Below are 12,512 nucleotides of genomic sequence, written 5' to 3'. Positions count from 1 at the left end.
AATGTTCATAGCAGCTGATTCATAATAGCCAAAATCTGGAAACAGCCCAGATGTCTTTCAACAGGTGAATGTTTAAACAAACTTATTGTATATCCATATGTGTAATACTATTTAGCAGTAAAAGAAACAAATTATTGATACACGCAACAAGTTAGATAAATCACCAAGGAATTGTGCTGATTCCAAACAGTTACATACTATATGATTCTATTTATATGAGTTTGAAATCTCATATTTTAGAAATGGTTAAACAGATTAGTGGTTACCAGGAATTAGGGAGTAGGAGGAGGGATGTGAATGTGGTTATAAAAGAGGCAACACGTGGGATCCTTGGGATGGAGCTGTTCAAAACCTTGACTGCAGGAATACACTAACACATGATAAAATTGTAGAGAAAGCAATATAGACACATACACAAATGAGACAAAATCAGACTGGGGCAATCTGAGTATGATCAGTGGATTGTATCAGTGTCGATATCCTGGTTGTTTATACTATAGTATAGTTTCATAAAGTGCTACTGTTGTAGGAAACGGAGTAGAGTGCCTGGGATCTCTCTGTATTATTTCTTACAACTGCATGTGAATATACAATCATCTCAATAAATATCTCAACTAAAAAATAAATGCAGGGCTTCCCTCATGGTGCAGTGGTTAAGAATCCACCTGCCAATGCAGGGGACATGGGTTCGAGCCCTGGCCTGGGAAGATCCCACATGCCGCAGAGCAACTAAGCCCATGTGCCACAACTACTGAGCCCGCACTCTAGAGCCCATGAGCCGCAGCTACTAAAGCCTGCGTGCCACGATTACTGAAGCCCATGCGCCTAGAGCCTGTGCTCCGCAACAAGAGAAGCCACTGCAGTGAGAAGCCAGCGCACCACGACAAAGAGTAGCCCCTGCTCACCACAACTAGAGAAAGCCCATGCGTAGTGATGAAGACCCAACACAGGCAAAAATGAATAAATATAGTTTTAAAAATAAATAAATAAATAAATACAGATTCCCTGGCGGTCCAGTCGTTAGGACTCTGCTTTCACTACCGTGGCCGGGGTTTCATCCCTGGTCGGGGAACTAAGATCCCACAAGCCACACGGCATGGCCGAAAAACAAACAAAACAGAAAATAAAATGAATATTTTAGAGATATAGAGAAAAACTGTCTAAGGCAGAAAGCAGAAGTCCTGGTAGAACTTGTCATCTTCTGATCAAATAAATATTTTGCATCTTCTCTAGCTGAATAGTTCTTAGAATTAAAAAAGTGAAAGTTTAAGATGCATTAAGAACTATTAAAGCTTTATAACTTAATGCTCAAACGTGGTCCAAAAAACTGTCCTTATCTCAGCTGATTATCTTCATTGCATGTTTATCATTTCATTGGACAATGGAAATGACTGATTTCACACTGGAAAGTTGTAGTGTGAGAACTAATTCAGTGTTTGGTATTGATAAAATCGTTAAGCTGAAGATCATAAATAATGACAGTTTTCTATGTGCAGTGTATAACTGGTCTTTATTTCTTTTGGCAGCTTCTGGGCTGGCTGGCTGAGAAACTACCGACTCTCCGTTCCACCCCCACTGACCTTATCCTTTGTGTTCCCCACCTCTACTCCTGCCTAGAGGATCGCAACGGAGATGTGCGAAAGAAGGCCCAAGATGCCTTGCCATTCTTCATGATGCATTTAGGATATGAGAAAATGGCCAAGGCTACTGGGAAACTAAAAGTACTACTACTTGTTGCTGCTGTTAAAAGCCATTTAAAAAAATATTGAACATGAATTTATATAGGCAAAAGGTCATATTACCTCCTATGAGTTTCAACTTGAAATCCCAATGAGAGCAGAAATAAAATAGTAGTGTAGAACTTCTAAAGAATCTGCTGCCTTTGCAGGAATGAAAATTGTGACGTTCTAGAATGGCAGCTTATTTACTGTGACTTCATAACGTGTTACTTCTCTTGCACTATGTGCTGCTTCCCTTACTTCATTGGTATTTCAAAACTAGGAGTCAAGGATTTGACAGCAGATCTGTTAGTAAGCATAGCATGAGTATATCATTTATGTGGCCTCTAACCTCTGTTATATTGTCTCCCTAGCCAACTTCTAAAGATCAGGTGTTGGCCATGTTAGAGAAAGCCAAAGCTAACATGCCAGCCAAGCCCGCTGCACCTGCTAAAGCAACTTCCAAACCCGTGGGAGGATCAGCTCCAGCCAAATTCCAGCCTGCCTCAGGTAACTCTTATTTTGAGAGGGTTAAAGGGGAAGGAAATAGCCAAGGGAACTCTTAAAAAAATAGAAACCTTCATTTTTTAATCACATTTCCTCATGGCCTAGATCCCAAATCCTCCCTCCATCTCCTTACCCTCCTTTCATAAACATTTTTCAAGTTACCAGTTTTATGCCAGGAACTGTGCTGAGGGTTTAAGGATGATTAATTTGATTTCCACCTCCAAAAAGGAGTTTTGGAGTATCACAATGAAATACTCCAGAAAGCAAGTACTCAATCTTTTAAGGTTTCCACAACTATTTTCTGCTATTGGATATTACAGTTAGAAGGAGAATTGGGACCCTCTAGCTTAAGCCTCTTATTAAAGTTAAGGAACACCAAAGGTGAAGTGACTTGCACAAGGCCAAACAGCCAGCTGGTGTCTGAACCAGCAGAGACCTCTGCTTAACTCATTCATAAAAGAGTTCCCCTTCCACTACACTTGGCTGCCTGCTGATCCATTCTAATATTTACTAAACTTCTTCAAGGGAAAATTCTTGATTTCTTCATCCTAATGTTAAAATTCCAAGATGTACAAATAGAACACGAACTTGTGACCACTGCTCTTCTAGACTTATTGCTTAAACAAAATAATAATATTCTGTTTAGTGGGGTAGAAATTATTGATGCTATAAAGTTAGAAATTTTACATGTGTTAAATTGTTGGTATCAAAGTATATATTCAGTTATAACATTTATTGGGATTTTGCTATATAGTATATATAGTTTACTATAGTATCAAAGGCGATAGACTCTTCCGTTAAGGAAGTATCAGTCTAACAAAAAGGTTTTTTAACTGCTATTTAGAAAATGGTTTTAAACTGCAGTTTAAATGTTGATAAAGGAGATGTAGATTTTCTGAATTAATTTCATGAGGAAATCGGAGAGAAAAAAGGTTAGGAAAAAAATCTAACTGAAAGCACTTTAAAAATGGATACATGTGTTTAAAAAGAACTTTTCAAAAAAATAAGATAAAAATAACTTTTTTAATAGATATATTTAAAACTACTGGCTTTCTCACCATCATTATATATTTAACCTGCCCAGAATATAGTGATATTAGAGTTTCTATTTACAGTATGTGCTTTTTTTTTTTCTCAAAGCACCTGTTGAAGATTCTGTTTCTGGCACTGTAGAACCCAAGCCTGATCCAAAAAAGGCCAAAGCTCTAGGAGTTTCCTCTAAAGCAAAGGTATGTTAATTCTGCAACTTAGATGTAGAATTGCTTTTAAGTGTTTTATACACTGAGTCATTCTTTTAGCAAAGATCATATTACATATGAAAGATTATTACTACTCTTGATATTATCTAATTATAAAGTATTTATTTATACAAGTTTCTATGACTCACTTTTTTTTTCTTTTTTTTTCTTTTTTTTTTTTTTTTTTTTGCTGTACCGCGGGCCTCTTGCTGTTGTGGTCTCTCCCGTTGCGGAGCACAGGCTGTGGACATGCAGGCTCAGCGGCCATGGCTCACGGGCCCAGCCGCTCCGCGGCATGTGGGATCTTCCCGGACTGGGGCACGAACCCGTGTCCCCTGCATCGGCAGTCAGACTCTCAACCACTGCACCACCAGGGAGGCCCTGTGGCTCACTTTTAATGTTACCTCAAAACAAAGACTCCTATTCTCAAGAGCTACTGCTGGGGTTTCTGACATCCACGTCTTTGAGGGAGATTTTCAGTAGTAGGCAACTTCCTTTAAATTTGACAGTTAAGTCATCATATTAGAAGGTGTTCTGATTAGACTAAAAGGAAGTATCTTCTGTCCCCACACCAGTGGGATTTGATGCATCACCAATCCTTTTAGCATCCATGCAGAGTTGGACAATTTAAAGAAATGTTTTCAAATGCTCGACCTATAATATCCCCTGGGTGTTTTTTCATTTAATTAAGTTTTTGAATCACAGCAAATTGTCATCAGTTTCTATATCAAGATTCAGAGCTTGGCACTGTATTCAGAGAATAGACTGTTTAATACTTACAAAAGGAAAATTGCAGAACTGTGCAATCAGTAGTGAATCTAATAGTAAATATAAATAGAGAAAACTATTTCATTAACTGCATATAACTGATGAAAGTATGCAGAGTAGGAAATGTTTTATTATCCAGTACATTTATTATTACATCCACATTATAGAAGGGGTGCTCTGTAGCCATTCTTCTAAATATTAGTTACTCATTCTCCCTCCCTATGCTTGGGTCCTTCAACTCAGTGAGTTAATTTAAATGGGTGATTATCTTCTGAACTATCCAGTGAAGCTGTTCTTTTCCTGTCCTCCTCACTCTCCTCATCCCAAATTTAACAAGCACTTATTGCAGTATTTTGACCACAAGTGCTTTGAAGTGTTTTTGACTCTGTTCTTAATGCCACTTTCTTTTCAGTCTTTTGCAATTTACGAAGCAGTTTCACATAAATGATCTCACATTTGTTTTGACTGAATGGCTTAAGTGTTTGAACTAGAAAGAAATGCTGGCCTACTAAAAATAGCAGACTTTTGCTATATTTATAATATAATAATAATTCCAGTAATGAAATTCAAATTTTACCTTAAATATATATACCATGTGTTCACAATTTCTTTCCATCTGATACAAAGATTCCAAATCTTGGATTCTTTTTAAAAGCCACTTTAAAAAAAATCTATCTGTTTATTTATTGGCTGCATTGGGTCTTAGTTGAGGCACGCAGGATCTTTTGTTGCAGTGCGCGGGCTTCTCTCCAGTTGTGGTATGCGGGCTCCAGAGCACGTGGGCTCTGTAGTTGTGGCACGCGGGCTTAGTTGCCCCGTAGCATGTGGGATCTGAGTTCTCTGACCAGGAATTGAACCAGTGTCCCCTGCATTGCAAGATGGATTCTTAACCACTGGATGACCAGGGAAGTCCCTAAAAGCCACTTTAGTAACTTAAGTATTTAAAATGTTTCTAGCAAATTTCTCTCTAGAAACAGGTTCAAAGGGTCTCCAGTTACAGTAATGTTATAGAGATATATTTTATATACAGAGAAACAGAAAAGCTTTCTCAAGTTATGTGAAATGTGTGAATACCATTCAAAATGTCATTAATATGGAAAGCTATAAACAGTGTTGAAGATTTCAAGAAAGAAAAGAACTATCCATTATATGCCACTTATATCAATAATTTTTTTAAAAGAACTATCCAAGAAACAAAAATAGCCTGTAACCCAGACCAGTGATATATAATAGCAGCTTTTCCAACCACATCACATGCCAGCCCAAGGACTAACCAACAGTTACTTAAGAGTGCTATTAGAAACATTTTTAGGAAACCTGTACACAAACATATCAAATGCAAGATTCTATGATTCATTTGTTTGTTTCATTTGGAATATGATATAGAAAGGTGTCTCTGGTTTATATAGTGCCCTTTTGCTGGGCAGTAACAGCGAATTCCCAAGAAGAAGTAGTCTAGCTAATCAGTATTCCCCGTACCTTGGTTGTAGACTGCACAAGGAAAGAAAGTGCCAAGCAAAACCAGCTTAAAGGAAGATGAAGACAAATCTGGTCCTATTTTTATTGTTGTTCCAAATGGAAAGGAGCAAAGAATGAAAGATGAGAAAGGACTAAAGGTAAGGAAGAAATAAGAATCTTCAGGAGTTTTTTTGCTTGTTTTAGTTTTGTTTTGTAATCAAGAATAATTTTTTTGTCTGAAATTCATATCATTGTGAAATATCTAATAATTAACTGAATCTTTTGCTTATAAATTATATCTTGTTTCTGTAAGACTATTTTGGGGGGGTTTTTTGTTTGTTTTTAGAATCAAAGACTGGAAAGTAGTCATTGATTTTTTTTTTTATCAACTACACATATGTAATATGCTACTCCTGACACCTTAAAAGATAGATTTGGTAACTATATATGGCTAGTTTGATCATTTCACTTTTTTTTTTAACATCTTTATTGGAGTATAATTGCTTTACAATGGTGTGTTAGTTTCTGCTTTATAACAAAGTGAATCAGTTATACATATGTTCCCATATCTCTTCCCTCTTGCATCTCCCTCCCTCCCACTCTCCCTATCCCACCCCTCTAGGTGGTCACAAACCACCTAGCTGATCTCCCTTGTGCTATGCGGCTGCTTCCCACTAGCTATCTATTTTACGTTTGGTAGTGTATATATGTCCATGCCACTCTCTCACTTTGTCACAGCTTACCCTTCCCATTCCCCATATCCTCAAGGCCATGCTCTAGTAGGTCTGTGTCTTTATTCCCATCTTAGCCCTAGGTACTTCATGACCTTTTTTTTTTCCTTAGATTCCATATATATGTGTTGAAATACAGTATTTGTTTTTCTCATTCTGACTTACTTCACTCTGTATGACAGACTCTAGGTCCATCCACCTCACTACAAATAACTCAATTTTGTTTCTTTTTTATGGCTGAGTAATATTCCATTGTATATATGTGCCACATCTTCTTTATCCATTCATCTGTTGATGGACACTTAGGTTGCTTCCATGTCCTGGCTATTGTAAATAGAGCTGCAATGAACATTTTGGTACATGACTCTTTTTTAATTATGGTTTTCTCAGGGTATACGCCCAGTAGTGGGATTGCTGGGTTGTATGGTAGTTGTGCTTGTAGTTTTTTTAAGGAACCTCCATACTGTTCTCCATAGTGGCTGTAACTATATATGGCTAGTTTGATCATTTCTCTTTTGATGTTGTTTTGGTTTTATTAATCAGTTAAAACTTTTCAAAATATATACATTAGAATTTTTTAAAATTCAAATAATACCAAAAAAGTACAGAAAGTATGAAAAGCATGTTTCCCACTCCAGTCTCCCTACACAAGGAGGATGTTATTACCAGTTAATTTGTGTATTACTCCAGAAATAATAATATTCCATACCTATACAATCATATATATATATAAATATATAGCCCTCATTTTACACAGATGGGAACATGCCATACTCTTTGTTCTGAATCTTACTTTTTTCTTTTAATGGTATTTGAAATATATATCTTAAAGATCATTCCATATCTGCACGCATGTATGCATTCATTCTGTTTATTGATGCATCATATGTATGTACCTTTCTTTATTCTCAACCCACTATGTTGAACATTTAGGTTACTTCTAATCTTTCACTCTTATAAACTATATTGCCATAGGCATCTTTGAATATAGGTTTTGTGCACATATGTAAGTATATTTATATTCAACTCCTAGAATAATATGTACATTTAAAATTTTGATAGATATTTCAAATTTGCCCTTTATTAAAATTGTACCAACAGTATCCACCATGTTACACAATAACAGATCATTGATTTTTTCTAGTAAGAATTGCTGAAAATTCTATTCCTAGAAGATTTTCAGAGTTAAGCTTCCAGAAGTATGACAGACAGATTGAGAGTACATTTTGCATTCATACTTAATTATACATTAATCTTGGTGAATTTAAAAATATCCTATTAAATTGATTCCTGCAGCTGCTTTAAACATAGTTCTCTACCACATTTCAGTTGCACACCTTCCAGGTCCTTTTCACTGTTTTTTTTCAGGTGCTGAAGTGGAATTTTACTACCCCTCGGGACGAATACATGGAGCAACTCAAAACTCAGATGTCTAGCTGCGTGGCTAAGTGGCTCCAGGACGAGCTCTTCCACTCGGACTTTCAGCATCACAACAAAGCCCTTGCTGTCATGGTTGATGTAAGTTTGCAACAAAATAAACATGCATGAATCTCAGGCATGAAAATACTGAGCCCTGTAAAATAATCGGAAGTTTGCATGAATTGAGAAGGAACTGGAATACACCATGTTCTCTGTTTTTACAGCTTTCTTATTATCTGATAGAATAAATGACTATATGTCTATAATTTGGGGTCTTAAATGGAGGCTTAAAAATCTATCATTTTCTTTTTGCACTGCAGTAAAATTTGAGACTTACTTGCCTAATAGAACTTAAATTTTTATACAGTCTAATTTGTGAGGGTTTTGTATTGTTTTGTTTCAAGCACTTGGAGAGTGAAAAAGAGGGTGTCATTGGTTGCCTGGATCTTATCTTAAAGTGGCTTACCCTGCGGTTTTTTGACACCAATACAAGCGTCCTAATGAAAGCCCTAGAATATTTAAAATTGCTCTTCACCCTGCTGAGTGAGGAGGAGTATCATCTTACTGAGAATGAAGCATCTTCCTTCATCCCCTATCTCATCCTCAAGGTAACGTGTTGTTCTCACTTTGGAAGATTACTCAAGTTCCCAGATACTTCAGTTCCTGTACTTTTATTCCCTCTCCCCTCTTCATTTATTGTATGATGATGATACCTTCCACCACTCATTTTATTCTTTCAAGATGTAGTGACACACCAAGGGGGTACCTTTGCTACTCAGAGAATGCCTCACTTAATCACTATTTTCCTTGTCGACTAGGTCGGAGAACCAAAGGATGTCATTCGTAAAGATGTCCGTGCCATCCTGAACCGGATGTGCCTTGTGTACCCAGCCAGCAAGATGTTCCCCTTCATCATGGAAGGAACCAAATCCAAAAACTCGAAGCAGAGAGCAGGTAAAGCAACCATTGAAATTGAGCCCTATGTCTGCAACAGTGACCTCTAAAAGAAATAATTTCTAGATGAACCAGGAAATTTCTTGATTCTAACCTTCTAATGTGGACTGTGAGAGGGATGAGTTGCACACTGGTGGAGCCACAGTATCAGGTGATACAGGCACCGCTCAGTACCACCCTGGTGACAAAATCAAGTGCACAGGGGCCATCTGACTCACAGGCATCTCTTTCTTCTAGGAGCCATTGCTATAACACCATTGTTTCATTGTGTATTTTATAGAAGGCAGTAAACAAGGAAGAATTCAAGGCAGAGCCAGAATAAGATTTGAGACCTTCATGTATTTCAGGGAAAATGTATCTAGTAAAGATAGGTCTCTGTGCCAAATCTCTGTTGAGTCTCCTTAATCTAGCCTTTCTCTCCCCAGAGTGCCTAGAAGAACTAGGGTGTCTGGTTGAGTCCTATGGCATGAATGTTTGCCAACCAACACCAGGAAAAGCCTTAAAGGAGATAGCGATTCACATAGGAGACCGTGACAACGCTGTGCGCAATGCTGCCCTCAACACCATCGTCACAGTGTACAACGTACACGGGGATCAGGTGTTCAAACTGATTGGAACTGTGAGTGACTTTTCTCTGAACATTTTCAGCATGTTGTGAATTGCAAGATCACTTAGGTGTCAAGTTTCATGCCATCTCAACTCTTAAGTTTTTACCACTTTTTGTTAAAACTCAACCTATCGATATGTCCTAGAATCCATATAAACCTTTGAGGGTGTCTCTGATTACTGTAGGACATTTAGGCTGTGTTTTACTGGAAATAAGATTTTTTTCTGAGCATTCCCCTCATAACAATTTGCTTTAGATGAAAACTATTTTTGAATCAAGAAATCTGAGCTAGTCTGGGATTTAAATTCTGCCTGGCCATCTCCTCAGTAATTTTTTTTATTTTTATTTTTTTTGCGGTACGCAGGCCTCTCACTGTTGTGGCCTCTCCCGTTGCGGAGCGCAGGCTCCGGACGCACAGGCTCAGCGGCCATGGCTCATGGGCCCAGCCGCTCCGCGGCACGTGGGATCTTCCCGGACCGGGGCACGAACCCGTGTCCCCTGCATCGGTAGGCGGACTCTCAACCACTGCGCCACCAGGGAAGCCCTCCTCAGTAATTTTTAGTGCATTTATTTTCTAGTGAACAAGTACTCACTTGTGTATAATGTGGATTCTGGTACCTGTCAGGTCAAAAGGGTCTTGAGCTGCAGCTATGAGCCAGACTCTCCAAGCATAGGAGGTTCTGCTTTTGGCTCCTTACTTCCTCTGAGCCAGTCACTACTGTGGCTGGACATGTTCTTCACTTCAGTTACCTCCTAGTAGCACGTGTATTTACCCTGTGCTTATATATTTTTACTTGTATTAATCTCATTAAATCCTCACTACAAGGCCAGGGAAGGAAATAAAGCAGATGGGAATTTTACAGATGACCAAAAGGGAAGCTTCTTGCCCAGAGTCACACAGCTAGTTAGTGGTAACACCAAAAAATGAGGAAGCTTCATTTAATTCTTGACCTTTTTATTTGTAGTTATTCATAGCCTTTCCTTTTCTGTCCTTTCCTTCTTTCATGTGTTCTCTTATATAGCAAGTCAGGTTTTAGCGATAGTTGATTTTAAAATGAAGTAGTGTTTTGAAAGGAAATTTACCCTAACGTATGAGGTTCTGTTTGCTTCGACATGAAAATGGATATTAATTATTGGGTCTTCCAATTAGGTGTTTAATTCTCTTCATATTCTAGTAGAGGGGTGTGCTAATAAATTAAATTTGGCCTCTTTTGACAGCTTTCTGAAAAGGATATGAGCATGCTTGAGGAGAGGATTAAGCGGTCAGCAAAGAGGCCTTCTGCTGCACCAGTAAAACAGGTGGAAGAGAAACCTCAGCGCACACAGAGCATAAGCTCCAATACCAACATGCTACGCAAGGGACCAGCTGAGGACATGTCCTCCAGACTCAAGTATGTGGATGGAGATAGTTGTCTGAGAGCATCTCCGTGGACTTTGCCTTGTGTGCTCGGAGCTTATCCTGTAACATAATCTTGAGTTCTTGTAGCCATTATCATGCATGACACAGTGTCTGGGTAAATGTCTTGTAACCAAATGTTAAATCCTTCAGTCTTCATCGTCTTTGTCTCAAAACCACTTCTAAATAGTCTTGTGCCTTCTTTCACTGCTTTTCCGTGGACAGAATTATGTATCGCACTTATAGGATGTAAGTACTGCCTGCTAATTTCTCATTAGCAGGGCTCTTATATCTTTCTAACTTCTGACTTGGATTCATCCCCTCTGGAGGGCTATTGGTGTAGACTTTATAACCAGGTAGAGGGTGTCCAAGTATCCCATGAATCAAGCCTTCCCCGAAAGTCCACTGGCTAGCAGAAGTGTCAACTCAATGTCATGTGGCTAAAATATGGGCTCACCTTCTTCCTTGTGTTATGTTTGGTTGTGCACACGTTCCTATTCGTCAGATAAGGCTGAGTAAAATGCATGCAACCCAGAGTTGGCTTAGGGACTCAAAAAACTGCCTTCTAAGCAAGATAGCTCTGTTTTGGATCATATCATGGGTATAATTTTAACCAATTTGAATTTGGGGACTGTGAATGTCGATTGCTTGGATGTAATGCTGGCCCTGACCTGAGAGTGAATATTCCTAAAAAGAGGTGATTGACTGTCCCTCAAGTATAAAATTTACTGAACACTGCTTGGGATGATGCTTATAATTAGAAAAACGTAAATACCGGTTAAATTGGTAGAAAAGAACCAGGCAGTCTAGATATTTCTTAAATTTTTGCCCAGAAGTAGTGAGCTTTGAGTCAATATAAATATTCTTTATTATTTACTGCCTTAACTGGAATAGCAGACAAGGTTTGTTGGCTTTAGTGAACTAGAGAGAATACTTAAAACTTGGCAGTACTGTAAGTACAAGTCAATCTTCTCTCTTAGGATATTCATGAACCAGTGTTGTTGCCCATTGAAGGCACTTGCTTAGACTCAAGGACTTAAATCATTCAGGGGGGCTGAAACCAGAAGTTGAACATCTGTCTTGCAGCTTTTGGGCAGCTGGCAGTGCTAACCTTGCCCTTTGGTTAAGAAGTCTCTCTTAGTTCAGGAGCCTCCTTTTGCTTCCCTTAGCCAAGCCCGAAGCATGAGTGGGCATCCTGAGGCAGCCCAGATGGTTCGCCGAGAATTCCAGCTGGATCTAGATGAGATTGAGAATGACAATGGTACAGTCCGATGTGAAATGCCAGAACTTGTTCAGCACAAACTGGATGACATTTTTGAACCAGTCCTTATTCCTGAACCCAAGTAAGTTAACCCATTTCATTTAAGTATAAGCAGTTCATGATCATCAGAGTGTATATGTTGAAAAGAGCTCTCTGTGCAGTTAGAACTTTTTAGAACAGATTACTATCTGACTAATAGCGGTTCTTTACTAAAACCTGGATCTAGTGGGGAATGGCATAATTCCAACTCATTGGGATACCTTATAATAAAGATTGAATATTTTCCTTTGCTCTGCTTTCTAGGATCCGGGCTGTTTCTCCACACTTTGATGATATGCACAGTAATACAGCATCCACAATCAATTTCATTATCTCGCAAGTAGCCAGTGGTGACATCAACACGAGCATCCAAGCTCTGACGCAGGTAATGGGGGTATATTACCCATAACAGTAAT

At 38.5% G+C, this 12,512-nt stretch overlaps 1 protein-coding gene and 1 non-coding gene across 4 annotated transcripts in view; both read left to right on the top strand.

Annotated features, from left to right (window-relative positions):
* CKAP5 (cytoskeleton associated protein 5) overlaps nucleotides 1-12,512 on the top strand; it is a 109,114-nt gene that overhangs the window by 79,547 nt on the left and 17,055 nt on the right. For all 3 annotated transcript variants that reach the window (XM_059068372.2, XM_059068371.2, XM_067037144.1), the window contains exons 25-35: nucleotides 1,527-1,721; nucleotides 2,093-2,228; nucleotides 3,366-3,454; nucleotides 5,722-5,847; nucleotides 7,789-7,938; nucleotides 8,244-8,447; nucleotides 8,658-8,793; nucleotides 9,219-9,412; nucleotides 10,619-10,791; nucleotides 11,966-12,139; nucleotides 12,361-12,481. In XM_059068372.2, the coding sequence (XP_058924355.1) occupies nucleotides 1,527-1,721; nucleotides 2,093-2,228; nucleotides 3,366-3,454; nucleotides 5,722-5,847; nucleotides 7,789-7,938; nucleotides 8,244-8,447; nucleotides 8,658-8,793; nucleotides 9,219-9,412; nucleotides 10,619-10,791; nucleotides 11,966-12,139; nucleotides 12,361-12,481 (1,698 nt within the window). The remainder of the gene's footprint in view (nucleotides 1-1,526; nucleotides 1,722-2,092; nucleotides 2,229-3,365; nucleotides 3,455-5,721; nucleotides 5,848-7,788; nucleotides 7,939-8,243; nucleotides 8,448-8,657; nucleotides 8,794-9,218; nucleotides 9,413-10,618; nucleotides 10,792-11,965; nucleotides 12,140-12,360; nucleotides 12,482-12,512) is intronic.
* Nucleotides 8,902-9,012, top strand: LOC131760688 (small nucleolar RNA SNORD67). Its single transcript, XR_009336792.1, has one exon. It is a non-coding gene; the product is annotated as a small nucleolar RNA SNORD67 (small nucleolar RNA).

Source organism: Kogia breviceps, chromosome 7, assembly GCF_026419965.1.
Source record: "Kogia breviceps isolate mKogBre1 chromosome 7, mKogBre1 haplotype 1, whole genome shotgun sequence".
In the NCBI taxonomy this organism is placed as follows: domain Eukaryota; kingdom Metazoa; phylum Chordata; class Mammalia; order Artiodactyla; family Physeteridae; genus Kogia; species Kogia breviceps.
This window is presented reverse-complemented; position numbering and strand designations above follow the sequence as displayed.